At 39.5% G+C, this 18,932-nt stretch overlaps 2 protein-coding genes across 2 annotated transcripts in view; both read left to right on the top strand.

Annotated features, from left to right (window-relative positions):
• The window catches only part of SOGA3 (SOGA family member 3), a 48,783-nt gene extending 38,581 nt beyond the window's left edge, over positions 1–10,202 (top strand). Inside the window, exons 5-7 of the mRNA XM_032274835.1 lie at positions 619–690; positions 6,886–8,061; positions 9,989–10,202. Of these exons, the coding sequence (XP_032130726.1) occupies positions 619–690; positions 6,886–8,061; positions 9,989–10,099 (1,359 nt within the window). The 3' untranslated portion in view covers positions 10,100–10,202. The remainder of the gene's footprint in view (positions 1–618; positions 691–6,885; positions 8,062–9,988) is intronic.
• An 8-nt stretch (positions 10,203–10,210) lies between these two features.
• Positions 10,211–18,932, top strand: part of KIAA0408 (KIAA0408 ortholog) — a 30,247-nt gene continuing 21,525 nt past the window's right edge. Inside the window, exon 1 of the mRNA XM_032274836.1 lies at positions 10,211–10,300. The gene's annotated coding sequence lies outside the window, so the exon portion shown is untranslated. The remainder of the gene's footprint in view (positions 10,301–18,932) is intronic.

Raw genomic sequence — 18,932 nt, forward strand, 5'->3', positions numbered from 1 at the left:
CTCTTGTAAAAGCCCACATTCCTGTATCACACATTGAGCTGAAGCTGTTGCTGGTCCACCTGCTCCTTGAGATGGGGCATGCCTTCTCCATTTCACTACAACCCCTAGTGTGCCCTATCATTTTGCACGTGTCAGGGAGGGGCAGGGGGGTGATGTGTGGTGAGAGGAGAATGAAATTCTTCCAACTCCACATAAATTTATGGAAAGTTTGTGTTTATAAGTTTATAGCAACCTAACTCCAACGTTGGAAATAATTTACTTTTTTTCTTCAGTGATGTGGAATGTTAACAAGCATTTGTTTTCATTTGAACTATATAGCATATTGAGTCATCAGTCTAAATTTTGTCTGTTTTTCTGCATTTTCACAGTAGGTTTCCTGTATTTCTCAAATTAGTTAAATAATTGCCAGCTACAGTCTACTGTGATGTGTGTCCTAGTCCAAAGTAAAAATATATCTAAGTCTATCGGGTTTAGGAATTTTTTTCCTTCTTTTTTGATTATTGAACTAACTCTTTTTATTTGCTTTGGTTTTGTCATTTGAGACTAGAATACTTAAATACATAAAATTGAATTAAAATTATAGTTTATCCAACTAAATATATTCGTATTTTGTTTCAGTTATCCTTAAAAAGAAGAGGAAGCAAAGATTTGCCGAAATCTGAAAAAAAGGCTCAACAGACTCCCACAGAGGTATGTGGAAATAAAATTTCAACTAGTACATCAGGTACCTCTAAGTGTATATAATAATAAGCAACATTTATAAATAGATATAATGGCCAGATAAACTTACACAAAACAAAGTCAAATTTGTATATTAATTATGTGGTCGTAGATACAGATAGTATAAATCAGTGTATTTACTTTTAAAGCCAGCCTTAACATCCCTATTAGAATTGTTTTTACATTGTAAGCACACAGAAAAAAATGTCATTTGTACTTTATATACTGCTATATTTGAGAACTATACCCATGATGCTAATCTTGTCCTTTTATAATTAATAAGGTCAATAGAATAGCTGTTCCTATAGTGTTAGGGGAGAGTAAAGAAAGGAATGTTGCAGAGGGAAGTCAGGAGGGAGAGAAAGTTACGTCTTTAGAGAGCCCTGGAATGAAGTAATTCTCCATACAAGTGATTGGAGAACCAAAAGAAAGGAGACAAAGAATAGAAATGAAACTTGAAAGATGTACTCAACATGAGCTTTTAAAAAACCTTACAAACACAGCCACAGTGCAGGCTGGCCCTGCTTCCAAGGTAAACAGGGGTGCTGATACTTCTAAAGAAGATTTTTAAATGGAAGAGGAAACATTTGGAATAAAAGTAACACTAGTGTTACAGAAAAGGGATTCCGATCCAGACCTCAAAAGAGGTTTCTTGGATCTTGTGCGAGAAAGAATTCATGGTGATCCCATGGAGTAAAGTGAAAGCAAGTTCATTAGGAAAGTAGAGGCATAAAAGAATGGCTGCTACATAGACAGAGCAGCTCCAAGGGCTGCTAGTTACCCATTTTATGGTTATTTCTTGATGATATGCGAAACAGGGAGTGTATTATTCATGCCTCCCCTTTTTAGAACATGTAGGGTTACTTCCTGATGTTGTCATGGCATTTATAAACTGTCAGGGCATTGGTGGGAGTGTAGCAGTGAGGACGACCAGAGGTCACTCTCATGGCCATCTTGGTTTTGGTGAGTTTTAGCCAGCTTCTTTATTGGAACACGTTTTATTAGCAAGGTCATTATGACCTGTATCTTGTGCCGACCTCCTATCTCATCCTGTGACTCAGAACACCTTCACCATCTGGGAATGCAGCCCCGTAGGTTTCAGCCTGTTTTTACCCAGCTCCTATTCAAGATGTGGTTGTTCTGGGTCACACGCCCCTGACATTATGACTCTCCAAAAACACTTGGCTAGATATTAACCTTTAAACTGTGTCAGTTGGAATCTATGGTACTGTAGTATACTTTTATGACTACAAGGCTTTTTTCACATTTGATAGATAATTTAACTAAAGTGATTTTAAATATTCAAAATTTGAAAAAGTTGATCTCAACCATAACATATTAACTGTATATTATTTTCCTTTTTCCTCCCTCTACCTGCTCTGTTCCTGCTGTTTTCTGCTGGTACTTGCACCAGAACATGTATAGACGTCAGCATTTCTAGAATCCCTGAGTCTCACAACCAAGACCACAATACCATTTTCTGTCCTTTCTCTCTGTTCCCCTAATAAGTCCCAGTATACTCTGTCATTACCGCTTTTCCACTCTGTCTTTGCTGTCACTTTATTCAACTCACTCTAAATATTTTGTTGTGAATCATTTCACGTGTTACCATGAATCTTCTCTCCTACATTGTTTTTAACCATAGTCTCTGATGAAGGAATTCTTAACTGCTTATTCTTGGCTTTATGGACCTCCACTCCCTATGCATGTGGGCAACTTTCTGCAAAAACATCCACAACTTTCATCAGTTTCTCAGTGAGGTCAGGGACCTTACAAAAGTTGAGATGCCATGCAATCCACCAGCTTTTATTTCATGAGCAAAAACTTCCTTATTTATAAGTATACTGCAGCATTTGAAGTTTCTACTATCATTTCTAACACATTTATTTTCAGAGGTTATGACCTGTCACTTTTCAAAAAACCCACCCCAGGAGATTGATCAGGCTATCTCCGATGAGATATCTCAATTATAAAATGGTCCATTTTTACAAAATTATAATGTGATTCCATTGCTCAGTCAAGGTTGCGGGCCACCAATCCACGTATTTGTATTACTGCAAATATACCATTCCATTGTAATTCTTGTTTATGTATTTATCTCTCCTACTTAGCCAGGGCATTTTTGTACACAGGGGCCATCTTACTCAGCTTTGAATCATCTGTGTCTAGTGATTGGCACTCTGCACGTGTTCAATACATGCTTTTAAATACTCCCATGTCTCCTTTTTCTAGGTTAAACCACACAAAATTGCCAACATGCTATTGAATTTGATGTACAGAAATAGCAATTTCTTTTTTTTTTTTTTTCTGTGACAGAGTTTCACTCTTGTCACCCAGGCTGGAGTGCAGTGGTACAATCTCAGCTCATTGCATCCTCCAGCTCCCCAGTTAAAGTGATTCTCCTTCCTCAGCCTCCTGAGTAGCTTGGACTACAGGTGTGTGTCACCATGCCCAGTTACTTTTTGTATTTTTAGTAGAGATGGGGTTTCACCATGTTGGCCAGGCTGGTCTCAAACTCTTGACATCAGATGATCCACCCGCCTCAGCCTCCCAAAGTACTGGGACTATAGGTGGGAGCCACCACACCCCTGCCAGAAATGGCAATTTCATATGGTCCAACCCTCTATTATTTGTTTAGTTTTGTATTTTATTTTGTTAATTTGCTTCAGTTTCTTTGATCACTTCCTCACATGTTCCTCCTGCAGCAAAGTGACTTTATCTACAGAGAAATGATATTGCACAGCAATTAAGAACTGTAGCTCTAGGGCCAGGCTGCCTAGGTTGAAATCTCTGGCATATACTAGCTGTATGAACCTGGGCCCATTACTTATTTTTTTGTGTGCCTCTATTTCCTCATCTATAAAATTGGAATCATAATAAAGAGGTGTTGTACAGACTAAATGACTTAACATATGTAATTGACTAGAATGCAATTTAGTTTCTAGTAGTGGCTCTTAAAGTCAAAGCCAGGCTTTGCTCATTTCTTACTGGCCTTCATCATATCTTTATGGTCCCCTCTTCACATGTAATTCACATCTTCTTATGAGTGAATCTTTACCATACACAAAAATAAGAAGTAACTTCCTTCACACCTCAGAGCATTTTCATTTTTCTTGCCTACCACTCACTGTGGAAAATAGGAGCAAGTATTTACTGCTCAATTACTGTGGACCAGGCATTTTGCATGCAATTTCCTATTTTTTTCAATAATTATATATGATATTTCTATGCCAAGTTTCCATTGCAGCCTCATCTTAGATTACAAGATGAGGATGCAAGGCATATTGGCATACAAGGTTGTAAACTTTTGGCATTGCAAAAACTAGCACACTTTGCATTTTGAAAAAAGTTATTTTTAAATAAATGAAATAATTACCATGCCCATCAGCCCTTGATGCAGCTTCTTCCCTCATAATAAGTCTATTATATGCAGTCTATGTCCAAGTATTAAAATAATTGTTGTTTTCATTCTTTTGGGCAGGAGAGCTTACATATACACAAATCAGATATCCCTCTCTTTTTTAGTTGCTTAACATAGCCCAGTGAAATGTTATTCTGCTTCAGTTTGTGCTTTGTATCACACCCACTGCTATGTTGGTTAGATTCAATTTGCAGTCTATGCCAACTTTTTTTTATACTAGCAAATAAAGGCCTTGCCTTGTAATCAAGGATTTCCACCACATGTAACCCTACCTTGCTTCCCAGTCTCATCTACTCTTACATGTCAAATAAAACCTAGCCTATGTAAAAGCATATTTGACATTGTTCGTCGTGTTTCTGTTCAAACGTTTCTAGTTATTGGCCTACATGACCTTAGACTTCCCCTCCCAAACATGTGACCATTTCTAATCCATCTCCCTTTCTTTTCTTCTTTTGGTTGCGTCTGTGACCATCATGGTAGCTTCAACCATCACCTCTGTGCCTCTCATCCACATGTCCTCACTTCTAGACCTGAGCTCTAAGTGCCAGGATGTAATCTTAGTAATCTAATCATGAGCCTGAGATTCAACATGAGTGTTGATGGGTGTTTCCACCCAGTATCCTTCCACCAAAACACCTCACAGACCGCATTCTTAAAAACTTAACAATATTCTTCATACAAAACCATTTCCATTTGTACTTTTCAATTTAGTTAATGACTGAGTTTTGAGATTGTCATGAGAATGTATGAGAACTTCTGCAGGTTTCATTCCACTATCCTTTCACCAGACAGAGCCAACTTTATCCATTTCAGACTGATGGGAGTACATCTTATTTTAAAAGTGATCTAGATGGAATGCTTCTCTGTTCATTCTCTATCCTTGCTGTTGGCCATACAATCCAATGAGACACCTCAACTCAAAAACTCAGGGTTATCTATGATTCCACTGGTGATGTGATCTGAAACATTGTGATATGTCCTTGGTCTCATCCTCACTGAATTAGTGGGAGAGTCCCAACACATAGTATAATATATTGCAGGCAGCTTCTCTCTTCCCTTGTGAAATGAGTTCTTCCATCAAAGATTTCCATGATATACCCTCTTTTCCTCCTCTCTGGATGCTGCTAAGGCTTTCTCATCTCTTCTGGCAGTCCCTCTCTCCTTTCTTCTAAACCTCTTCTGGAGGAAAGTGTATAAGCCAACACATCTTATTTCTTTGATTTTACACCATTGCCCTATTTTTCTTCTATTATGCTTCTTTTCTAGAGGCAACATGTGCAGTAGAAGGAATATGAGTTTGGGATTCAGCCTGAATACAGACTGTGCTCTTTCACTTGTGCACTGCCATGTTAATAAATCTCTCCTATCGGTAAAGGGGAGAGAGCATCACCTATCTTGAAGGGCTGATATAAGGATTTAATACTATATGGAATGGAATGGGATGTTCAGGCTCTGCACATCCAGCAGCTCTCAAACCCTTCGTATTCCCATTAGCAGATAGAAAGACAGGAGACCTGTGCCCTGTTCTCCATCTCTTCCTTCTCAAAGGCTCTGGGCGGTATTTACTGAGCATCTCTTGCAGAAGTTCATTATTCTCCTCACCTTATTCACCAGTGGTTGCTCCTTCTTTACCAGAATGCATCTCAAACACAGATGACTTGAGTACTGGGTAAGGAAAGAATTTTTATTTTCATTTTTTAAATGAATAAACCAAAGTTCACAGAAGTTACATGATTGGCTCATAACTTAACAGTTTGAGAAACTGTCCTTGGGAGATATGTCCTTAGACATAATAACATGCTTCTGTAATAGCCCTCAGAGAAAGATTTCCATTTCTCCTTTTGTACTTTTCAATTTAGTTAATGATTGGGCTCTGAGGTTGTCATAAGAATGTATGAGGACAACTTCTATAGTTCCACTATCCTTTCACCAGGCTGAACCAACTTTATCCATTTCAGACTGATGGGAGTACATCCTAATTTAAATGTGGTCTAAATGGAAAACCGGTAACAGTTTATCCCTGGATGGACCATTCCAGTATCAAACTTTCCTGACTTAAAGGCCTCTAAAACAATTCTCCTTTGAATAAAAACAGGGGGCAGATTATTTTCTAAGTGGCACAGAAATCAAGAGCCTGAGCATTCGTTTTAGACAGAACTGGATTCAAATTTCACCTTTGTCCTTTGCTATTCACTAGCTGTGTAACCTTGAAAGAGTTACTGAACATCTTTAAACCAGGAATTTTAATGCCTATTCCTAAGTTTACTCTGAATATCAAATTAGGTCATATTTGTAAAACAATTTACAGAACTTGGCTCAGTGTGACAAAAAAGTGGCAGCAAATGCATATGAACCACATGCTCCTTGAACAGATTGTATATTTATTACTGCAATAATGAAACAAAACAAAATGAAAAAAAAAAAAAAACACTGCTGAAATGATCATCAAACAGTTGTATGCAGCTACAACATATAATAACCTCTGAATGGTGATGACCACAGCTTTTCTCTTTTCATATTCCTTTTCCTTTTTGCTTACAGGATGTAATATTGTTCTAATCTTTAATTTGCCAAAGAAGTTAAGCAGTCTGAAGAAAATACACAGTATCTACTTCTGTTTCTCTCTGCCATTAAATCTTGATTGCAACAAAAAGAAATTATTTTTCCAGGTGTCCTCATTTGGTTGTTCCTTGATTTACATAAAAATGATCTCCTATCCTGTTCCCTCTTTTCCCCCAAATGAGGAGGACAATGAAGATCTGAAGTGCCAGCTGCAGTTCGTTAAGGAAGAAGCCGCTTTGATGAGAAAGAAAATGGCCAAGATTGATAAAGAGAAGGACAGATTCGAACACGAGCTCCAGAAGTACAGATCCTTCTATGGGGATCTGGACAGTCCTTTGCCCAAAGGAGAAGCTGGGGGCCCTCCCAGCACCAGGGAGGCTGAGCTCAAGCTACGGCTAAGGCTGGTGGAGGAAGAAGCCAACATCCTGGGCAGGAAAATCGTCGAACTGGAGGTGGAGAACAGAGGCCTGAAGGCGGAACTGGACGACCTGAGGGGCGATGACTTCAACGGCTCGGCCAACCCGCTCATGAGAGAGCAGAGCGAATCCCTGTCGGAGCTGCGGCAGCACCTGCAGCTGGTGGAAGACGAGACCGAGCTGCTGCGGAGGAACGTGGCTGACCTGGAGGAGCAGAACAAGCGCATCACCGCGGAGCTCAACAAGTACAAGTACAAGTCCGGCGGCCACGACAGCGCGCGGCACCACGACAACGCCAAGACCGAGGCCCTGCAGGAGGAGCTGAAGGCGGCGCGCCTGCAGATCAATGAGCTCAGCGGCAAGGTCATGCAGCTGCAGTACGAGAACCGCGTGCTCATGTCCAACATGCAGCGCTACGACCTGGCCTCGCACCTGGGCATCCGCGGCAGTCCCCGAGACAGCGACGCCGAGAGCGACGCGGGCAAGAAGGAGAGCGACGACGACTCGCGGCCGCCGCACCGCAAGCGCGAGGGGCCCATCGGTGGCGAGAGCGACTCGGAGGAGGTGCGCAACATCCGCTGCCTCACGCCCACCCGCTCCTTCTACCCGGCGCCCGGCCCCTGGCCCAAGAGCTTCTCCGACCGGCAGCAGATGAAGGACATCCGCTCGGAGGCCGAGCGCCTGGGCAAGACCATCGACCGGCTCATCGCCGACACGAGCACCATCATCACCGAGGCGCGCATCTACGTGGCCAACGGGGACCTGTTCGGACTCATGGACGAGGAGGACGACGGCAGCCGCATCCGCGAGCACGAGCTGCTCTACCGCATCAACGCGCAGATGAAGGCCTTCCGCAAGGAGCTGCAGACCTTCATCGACCGCCTCGAGGTGCCCAAGTCTGCGGACGACCGCGGCGCCGAGGAGCCCATTTCCGTGAGTCAGGTACAGTTCTGCCTATTGCGAGCCACGGCGGTGGCCAGGCTGGCCCGCGGAGCCGCGTCCCTGGGGGGCGTCTTGGCGCCCGGACCGCCGCGCCCCGCTTGAGGGAAGCCCCTCCGCTCAGGGCCGCTCTGGGGCCTGAAAGCCCCTGGCCGGCCCACCAGTTCTTCCACACTGTCCTCCTGCAGACCTGAGGTTTCTGTGACTCCATCACGTAGTCACCATTTCTTCCTCTTGTTTTGTTTAAAAGGAAAACTCAACACCGTTACCCTCAACTTCTATGGAAAGAGTAAAGGATTGTGAGGCACATTATTATTTTAGCAGGTCAATATTTTTCTCTATTACCCTGCTAGCAGATGGAACTGCAAGATGGTCCTGAATAGGAATCTTTAACTGCTGATCTGTGGTTTTTGAGCCAAGATCCAAATTTAGTTTAGGGTTTTTTTTAATGACTAGACTGGGAGGCCGAGTAGGGCAGATCGCTTGAGCTCAGGAGTTCAAGTCTAGCCTGGTCAGCAAGGCGAGATCCGTCTCTACAAAACATACCAAAAATTAACTGGGTGTGGTGGCGTGCACCTGTAATCCAAGCTACTCAGGAGGCTGAGGTGGGAGGATCACCTGAGCGCAAGGCAGGTCAAGGCTGCAGTAAGTGGTGATTGCACTACTGCACTCCAGCCTGGGCAACAGAGTGAGAGCCTGTTAAAAAAAAAAAAAAAAAAGAAAAGAAGAAGAAAGAAACTAAAACTAAATAAAACAGAATTGATGGCCAGGTGCTGTGGCTCATGCCTGTAATCACAGAGGCTGAGGAGGGCGGGAGGTCAGGAGTTCGAGACCAGCCTGGCCAACATGGTGAAGCTTTGTTTTGCTAAAAATACAAAAATTAGCCGGGTATGGTGGTGCACTCCTGTAATCCCAGCTACTTGGGAGGCTGAAGCAGGAGAATCGCTTGAATCCGGGAGAGGGAGGTTGCAGTGAGCCAAGATTGTGCCACTGCACTCCAGCCTAGGTGACAAAGTGAGACTCTGTCTCAATAAATAATTTAATTAAATAAAACCGAATTGATGGATAACTGCTGGTCAATGTAGAAACCAGTGGCAAAGAGACATGATTTTGTGTCTACAGCCTCCCAGAAAGGAACAAATGAAAGCCGCTTTTTTACCTTAAGTTGAAATAACATGATGATTATTTCCAGAGAAAATCACTTTCAGTTGTATAGTGGAGAATCTCAGGACTGGGAAAGGAGTCTATACAGTAGCTTGAAGGCAACACTAATTCAGAGAAATAGTAATAACTATTCCAGAACAGGGAAAACCAGCATTTTTCCTCCATCCTGATTTGTAGAGGCACACCGGATGAATTGGACTGAGCTGCTTTGGCCAGGTATGGTGGCCATTTAAAGACCAATGCATTTTGTAAGAGTTAACCACATGAAAGATAATTTATGAAATAAAACAGGCAATGCTGTTTCCTCTGGCAAGCCTGATGTCCTGTAACCATTGGAGAACCCACGGAAGTACAACAGCATGCATGGCTTTTAAGACACCCAAGATATTTAAAAGCCAGTTTACATACAGAAGCATGATTTTAGATTAACTGCCTGTTGGTACAGATTGCAACCCTATTGCTTATTTATCTTGCATGTTGCTCCGCTTTGCTATGAATAAATATTGTTTTATGATAAAACTTGTTGAATTTTGATAAGTTTTCAGTTATACTCTCAGGGAAAATAATTGAAATTAGAGTGAGAGAAAGTACAGTGTATAACTAATATTAAGCTTTCAGATTTTATAGCTATAGACTTAAGGGAGGGTGGGGGTTCTTTTTTTTTTATCTTAAGTTGAATGAATACTTAAATTAGTTGATATAAATTTAAGTTTTAAAAATTATTATTAATTAACTCTTCTCTTTGTCTTTGCATTTACCTTCCCAGATGTTCCAGCCTATCATTTTACTTATTCTCATTCTTGTATTATTTTCATCACTTTCTTACACAACAATATTTAAACTTGTCTTCCTTTTTACACTGTTTTTTGTACTGTAAATCGTTCATCATTTACCATTCATTGTAGTATTTTCAGTTTGTTTATTTTGTTCACCCTTCAAGACAAGAAGTAAAAGAAGTATAATTTCTGTAGTAACCAATGTTGTAAAAACACTGAAGACTGCTTATTTCTTTAAAAAGACACAACTCATCTTACCACTATCAAATTCAATAAGAAGCCCAACCACTAAAATGTTTCAGGTAAGATATTAAGTGTGTCTTTTTTCTGTATGAATCATTTTAATTTTTGCTTCTGTTTTTTCATCCTGTTGGTCTCTTCTTGATAAATAATTGGCATATTGAATATAAAAATGGACTACATGTCTCGTAATTATTTCTCAGTAGTTAACTATTATTATCCAAAAGCTGGACATTCACATTTTGGTCACACTTCCAAAAAGTATATAAATTTGTAAAGCACCTTTGCCAGGTTACATCAAACTAAAAAGATAATTTTGAGATCCAATAAATATCTGAAAAAATATGGGAAATGAAATGTGACCCTCATGAACACTAAGTAATGTGTTGTAATGCCGATGTGTTTTGTCTGTAGAGATATGCTTGAGAAGCATGAGACTGGATTAGGTCTTAGTTCATTTAGGAAATAATTATCCCTATCCTACTCTATTTGACCAGCTTCCCACCAAACCTGCCATTTCTACTTTTACTTATTACACTTGAAGTTGTGTATTGCTAATTAAACTTATTGCTTGGAATCCTAGCCTCTACAATAGATTGCCTCCAAAGTGGGAAATACTCCATAAATATGATAAGTGAATTGTTTTAAGTAGGAAAAAAAATATAGTCATTCTCTAGAATATCATTAAAATACAACCATTTTCTAGAATTTCTTTAGATCACAATCCAAGACCCATAGCATAGTTCTGGTGGGAGGTGCTCTTGAGATATAAACAAGCTTCAATGAACCTGAGCATCCCCTTTTCTCCCCATACCTAAAGTGGCCTGGATAGATTCCGTCTACCCAAAGGACCTATTCTGTCCATCTCATTGATAGTTTATCCAGTGCCATCCAAGATTCAGCAATCTCTGCCCTTGTTAAAGTCACATACTTGTAAATATTCATAGGTTGGTTGGTGGATATGAAAATCTGTGGAAAGTGAAGTATCTTACACCTGTGCAAAAAGAATATGTGGAAAAACTTTGTCATAAAAGTTGCTACTAGTAACGGCCCTTGGAATCCCAGGAATTTAGCTTTCAAGGGACTATGATTTATTTATAGTCTCATCCTCCCATGCATCCATTTGGGCATTAATTAAACAGACAAACAAAAAACCTTCACAATAATCTAAAACTTCAGTTTCAAATAACTGCTCTTTCTATAGGGTTTGTTTGGTTTTGGTTTTCAGTTCTGTTTGTTTTTTGGTAGAGGGAGGAGAGACTTACAGTGAGGAGTGGTTAATCAACTGTTGGAATCTGTCAGTATGCACTTCTGACTTTTCATTTTAGAGATTTAGAGAGCTAGGTAAAACTTCATTACAACAAAATGAGATAAATGCCATGTTTAATCAATTATATATAATTCAAGTGTTTACTTTTTTTTATTACTATAGTTACATAAAAGTCACATTTCATTCTAAAGTGTTTACTTTTAAAAAATTTTTCATCTCAGGGATAACAACCACTTTAAAACCTAAAATTTGTCTGTTAGATCCTTGATAAGTTTCCAGGCCGCCATTTCAGGAACTAAAAGTAAATGTTTGAGGGCTGAAATGTAGCTGAAATAGTTATTGCCTTTGAAGCCAGTTACACCAGTTAAATGGTTCTCAGCCACCTACAGAGCATTTGGAAGATTATTACAATGACTGGGAAGCTCGCTGGCATTTAGGACAAGGGATCAAAATTTCAAGATCCCTGCAATCCCACATCACAAAGAATTGTCCAAATTGCTGATGTTATCTTTGTGGAGAAACATGATATAGTATGCACTCATTCACTTCAGAGGAATCACACCTGTTCACTACCGTGTGTGACTTTAAGAAACTGGCTTTAGATTTTAGCTTTCTTTATCATGAGAGGAATCAAAAATGAAACAACTAGATCACTAGTTCTCAACACTAACTGCATATCAGAATTTCTGGGATGTTTTCAATTGGGGACCTATTCCATACTAATGGAAATAAAGTGTATGGACCTAGGCGTTCATATTTATTAAAATGCTCCAGGACAAATAATTTTAGATATTTGAATTATCTAAAATACTTATACATATTCTATATACCCCCAACAAAGCTTACAGTAAACTATGTGATACTAAGATATAGAATCTTCAATTGTATAGGTTTGAGTAGACTTCAAAGTTTCAGCCACTCAATGGATGTCTGAATTCTCTCTAGAGCATTTCCACTTAGTTGCATAGCCTTTGCCAGAAGAGATATCACCTCCAGGGATAAAGCAGTTCTATTTCCGCACTGGGGGTGATGTCAGAAAACTTGGCTTGCATTAATCCAGGTTCTTAAAACCACAAAATCAAAGGTAAATAGGAATAATACCTAACAGAAAAGAGAACCAAGATGAATAGTGTATGGGCACAGGGTCACACACACACACTGAGAGACATACGCATGTGTGCACACTGAATTCAAGATTCAAGATGATCTCACAGTGATCTAACATGCTATTACAACAAAATCCCTAGGCATTCTTAGGTGGACTTACACCATAAATATATGCAAGGGTGGTGCAAATACCTCAGTGATAACTTGTGACCTGAATAGGGAAGGAGAGATGTCTGGGCTAACCAAAACACCATCCTCAACTATAGATCTCTTTTTAGAAACCATGGCCATTCTGGAAACAAGAGTATTAATCTTACCTATGAACTTCTAAAGCAGTGATATGGTTTAGCTCTGTGACCTACTCAAATCTTATCTTGAATTGTAATCCCAACGGGTTGAGGGAGGGACCTGTAATCCCCACATGTAGAGGGAGGGTAGGTAATTGGATCATGGGGGTGGTTTTCCCCATGCTGTTCTCATGATAGTGAATGAGTCCTCATGAGATCTGATTGTTTTATAAATGTTTGGAAGTTCCTCCTTCACTCCTCTCTCCTGCTGCCTTGTGAAGAAGGTGCCTGCTTCCCCTTCCACCATGATTGTAAGTTTCCTGAGGCCTCCCCAATCATACAGAACTGTGAGTCAATTAAACTTCTTTCCTTGATTAATTATCCAGTCTCAGGGAAGTTCTTTATAGCAGTGTAAAGGTAGACTAATACAGGCAGTGATTTTGTAGAAGAATTTCATGAGACTCTTAAACCTCATCCAGATCCTCCATATGTGAAATGTCCATAAAATATTGGGGAGGGAAAAGTAGGCTCAAGCAGGACCAACTTGACTACTGCTCACAGATTCTTGGGGATATGGGATTGTTCTAACAGCTCCTCTGAAGTTAGTGAATCAACTTAACTGAACCGTTGAATTCCAGAGAGGCTCTTTTCCACTCTGCCCCACTCACTACATAGACCAGCTTCCCAGTTGTGCCTGTGTATATACACATAGCTCCCTCACACTGTGGTATATAATGAGAAATACATCCAGGGTCAGGGCATTCAGACCTGCCTCTATCTTAGGGGACATGCTGGGGACCAACTGATGGAAAGTGGGGTCAGCAAATTTGCCAGCAAGCATGAAGTGACCTTTTTCCTTGCTGTCTTTTTCCTATAACTTTAAGCTGTAAAATGAGCACCCAGTATCCAGGATGCACCTATCTCTTAAAGCACAGAACATAGATTTAGCAGGATAAGTGAACAAAGATGGTGCCCAAAACCTCAGAAAGAGAGTCCCCAGCATCTTCCCCTTTGATCCTGTTGCTTGCACTATTTTTGTTGTATTAAGCTGTTTCTGAAAGAGGAACGATCGGGCTTCTCGATTCACCAAGAGATCAAAGATTCTCAATTACTAAGATAAGGCGTCGTCTTTTCTTTGCACCTTTGAAGCTGTGCTATTTAAACATCACACCAAACTAAACTCAAAAGATCAAGCCTTATTCTAGAAAATTCCCTTTTATGCACATTCTTAACCATAGGAAGAAGTGTCTTTGTTAATTTGGCCTAGATCTAAGAAAAAAGGAATTCACTTGGCTATTTTTAAGCATAACTAACTAAACTCATAAAACAAAGGAAAATTCATTCCTGACTGTGGAATGTGTTTTGGCCTGCATTCTCCAATCTTCACTTTAGTCTGTGTGGTAGAATGGGATATGGTTATTTAATCAGCTGCCAGCAAATTTTGGAGTGCCAATTTGGTAGCTCAGCCTAAATTCCAAGTATTCGTGCAGTGTTTATAGCTTCATTCCAGTTCATCTAGTAGAGTCATGCTTTGGGTCAGATACCATAACTGAATGTAGAGGTTGAAGAGAAGGTGGTGGAGAATAGTACCAGAAAGTAAGAAAAGTCAACCATTTATTAAACTACTGGGATACAGTACAGTTAAAACATAGTATGCGTGAAGTCATAACTGCTTAAACCGTAGTTGTAAACCAGTTTGGTCTAATGAAAGATAGATTTAATTCTATGTTTTTAATTTTGATCTGGCTTTTGATAGGTAATTTCATTTACATTTTGATGAAACTCACATTTCATGGGTATGTCCTGATATTCTCAGTAGTCTACTGATAGAATTTCAAATAGAAACTCATGCAAAATAGAATGTTTCATGGCCTGGACATGGCAGAACACCTTGTAGTTATAGTGATAAATGTGATAATATCTTAAATGCTTCTAAACAGTACTTTCGTGTTGATCAGCTTAGAGAAGGGAAAGTGGTAGTGGCTGTTTTTCATGTTAGCCATTTTGAAAGTGTGTGCAAATCATAGTATCTCTAAAGGTCCTTTCCGTGTAACTTAAATACATTTTTATCCATGTCTTCTCTGCTTAAAGGTGTATTTTCCGTACTCACTGCCAGTTCCAGTCTGTGTCTGTCCTAGTGAAGTTGTGGGTAATATTTTAAATATTTCTGGAAGCATCTTTTGAGTAGATACTGTTATAACCTACTTGATCAAAGAATAAGAGCAGCAAATGTAACACTTACTCGTTAGAAATAAAGATAAACCTCAGAAATCTGTCTTGCATTGCTTACTGTTAAGCTAGGCTGTGTTATCTTAAAGAGCCCCATCTGATCTTATATCCCAGATAATTATGATTAATAATAATTAATCATAAAAATTAATCATAATTAATAATAATTAATCATCTATTGACATTTCCAGATTATTCAATTCCACTGTTATAAAAACTTTTTATAACAGTTACAAACTTTTTTAGTTCAGAGTTGTATGTATTTTTCTGTAGCTATTTTTCAAAATAAGGTACCAAAAAAACCCAACATTTGAAGAAAAAATTGCAAACTTTTAGTTTAACATAAGAATACATAATCAGTGGTTGTTAGCAGTTATTCAGCCTTTACAAAAATGTTCATATAATTTTATTGACTTGCATATTTGAATGTTTTTCTCAATGTTTTCTAATCCAGATTCCTATTTAGCATATATTAAACTCAAATAATAAAAATTTTCCTTTGTTTTGATAATTTTTATTTAAATTATCAGTAGTTTTTAGACAATATATTAAAAATCCTTTTAAATAATTTTTATTTTTTACTAAAATAAACATCGAATAAACAGTAACAGTGTAGAGCATTACACTAATTTAAAAACTAGAACTTTTCAGAAAAATATAGAACACCAACTCACTTAAGAAAATGGCAAACCACCCTGAGGTACTCAGGACTGGTGCAATATCTCGACTATTTGAAGTGTTACAATATCATGCATACTCCAGATACGTAGCTATGGAAATTATTGACTGAGAAAGTGCGCTTTATACTTTATTTTCTGTAGTCTCTTCTGAATGTTTTTGAGTTGAACTGTTTATGTTAACAAGTGAGTTGCATAAGTGATTATTGAAGGCTGGGAAATGGCATCTTTTTTTTTTTTTTTTTTGAGGTTGCCCAACATGATGTACCTTTAAAGTTAGCTCTTTAAGTTTATGCCAAAAGTACCTGCCTTAACCTGTGCATTCAAATATTAAGAGAGTATGAGGGGCAGAGAGCAGCTCATCAATTTACCTACTTACCTCAAATGATTTAGTAAGGGAGGATAACTTAGGAGCTTTTTGAAAGAAATGCCTTATATACTCTTATTTCTTCAAGTCAGAAAACTCAGTTTAGTTTGTAGTTTATAACTGCCTTCCTTCTTTCTTATAAACAGTTTTTCAGATTCTGTGTTATTCCTTTTGTATCATTGACTCCTGGACAGACAAAATAGAGTTAGACTTCTTAAATAGAACATCCTGTGTATTGGCCTAGATCAGTCATTTATAACTGGGTTTCAACATGACAAGTTGCCAAAATTAATTTTTTTTTCTGGCTATTAGGTGACTTCTGGGAATCTAAGCAGGAAAGGAAAAGTTTATCTGCTGAGCCTTTGCCTGGAAGGAAATGTGTACCTGCTGAAGCTGTCTGGTATAGGAGGCCTTAGCATTTGTGAACAGGCTTAGATTCCATCTAGTGGAAAAAGCCACCGTGAAGCTAGTTGAGGTAGTTGAGGAAACTGAGGACTCCCCGGTCTTGGACCTCACAAGTCTTGATGTGAGAAAACTCTCTAAGAGAGGAAACTCAAGTCTCTGTTCAGCCTCCTTACTTTAGAGGGAACATAATTGATTCAGAAGCAGCTATTTGTTTGGAAATACCTGATATTTACAGAAAGTGACTAGATTCAAAATAGTAGTGTGGATTAAAAAGAGTTGCGTATAAAAGAATGAGGTTGGCCGGGCACAGTGGCTCACTGTATTCCCAGCACTTTAGGAAGCTGAGGTGGGTGGATCACCTGAGGTCAGGAGTTCGAGACCAGCCTGGCCAACATGGCGAAACCCTGTCTCTACTAAAAATACAAAAATTTGCTGGGCATGGTGGCGGGCACCTGTAATCCCAGCTACTCAGGAGGCTGAGGCAGAAGAATTGCTTGAACCCAGGGGGCAAAGGTTGCAGTGAGCCGAGATCGCACCATTGCACTCCAGCCTGGGTGACAAGAGCAAAACTCCATCTCAACAACAGCAACAACAACAACAACAAAAGAGGGTTATAGAAATCTTATGTTGCAATATATATTGATAGCTTCAACAACAACAGAATACAGGGGGTGGGTCAGACACCGCTGCTTTTTGGGATGTACTAAATACCTACTGCTTTCTTCTTGTACTTGAATAGCTTTTGCCCTACACGATATCACCATTTTGCAACTCTCTCTTTTTACCACTTTTCCTTTATGAATTTTTGAGATGTTCATGGGCAAATTACTCATCAAGGTATCGTGCTAATGGCGACTTACTGAGGGACCTTGGCCATGGAAAATGGGTCTGGCTGGTTATGCAGAAGTCTTCTCATTAGAGTGGGCCTGGGGGCTACACTGAAGTGTGACTTTGGGCCTCCCTTTCTGTAACTTTACCTCCAGATCCCTTACTGTATCCTTACCATATCATGATGCCACATTCGTTTTTACCTGAACTCCAAGTGCTCAAAGTCTAACACCCACCCATGCAGTTCCCCATTCAGATCTTCTGCCTGTTTCCCCAGTCCATGCCCTGTGAATGAAACGGATGGCTTTCCCGACCTCTAATCAAAACCTACCCATATTGATTTGTTCCTTCTAGTCCTTAGTATGTGCTACCTCTTCTTTTCTGTGGCGAAGTGTGACTAGCCAATAGTTATTTCCTCTATCAGTGGTATTTTACTAGGCAATTATTGGGAATAGAATGCTATCACCCAGTAGTGATAAATCTAACATTTCTAGTAGAAGATATAGGTGGATTAGTTACTTCCTGTGTCCTTCAAAGTACACTAAGTCTGAGCCATGCTTTACTGCTGAAACATCCTAGCAGAGAGAAGTGGCTCAGGGTAGCCCTCTTGTGGTGGACATTCCCAGGATTCTTCTGGTGGCTAAAGAAAAGGTAGCCCCCAAACAGTCCTTTTATTATTTTGATTTTATTGTCATCATTATGAACATCCTCCAAGTCAAGAATCTGTACATAATACAATGAAATGCTAAAAACAAATTTGCAAAATATGAGCAAGCTCTGTTTCTATTTTTAAAATAGCCCACATTTCTCAAATATGTAACTGTTTGCTTCAGAATTTGAACCACTGCTTAAAAAGAACGGGTCATTCAAATGTGTATCTTTTGAATATTTTTGTCATCTGGAAATGCCTGTGCGTAAGCCCTATGACAGATCTTCTTGGCTAAAAAAACCTGTTGACATGTCATCAGCCTTCAGAATAGAAGAGAGCCAGCGTCCCATGATTCTAGGGATAAACATCTCCCACTGGAAAAATAGTACATTAGGTAGCAAGTAATAATCTAAACAGGTAACATCTATGGATAGTAAATATTCTGTGTGTGATCCTCATAATTTTATACCCCAAAATAGTATAAAATCTTCTTTTTGGGAAGATCAAAATTATAACACACAGTTGAAATTGCCATTCTAGAACTCAAATGACACAGGACTAAACTTGACAGAGTCAGCTGTGGAACTGTATCAAAAGTCTGAAGCCTGGAACTCACCACTGGATAGTCTGAGTCAGAAGTCTGGAGGAGAGTTCCAGCATTGGTTTTTTTCATTTTCATTCTCTGTGTGATTATCATATACAGTAAGGGCTGAGTGAGAGTAACACTAAACCGTGATTGCCTTGGTGGAATGCTGTGGGTACTCCCAGGAGAGACTCTCCAAATCTGTGAATTTATACCAGTGTCGTGGGCTACTCAGGAGGTGAACAGTCACACTACATGTCATATTTCAGGGAATCACATTTCAACAGAGCCG

Source organism: Sapajus apella, unplaced genomic scaffold (assembly GCF_009761245.1).
Source record: "Sapajus apella isolate SASKATOON/1434 unplaced genomic scaffold, GSC_monkey_1.0 scaffold6, whole genome shotgun sequence".
Taxonomy (NCBI): domain Eukaryota; kingdom Metazoa; phylum Chordata; class Mammalia; order Primates; family Cebidae; genus Sapajus; species Sapajus apella.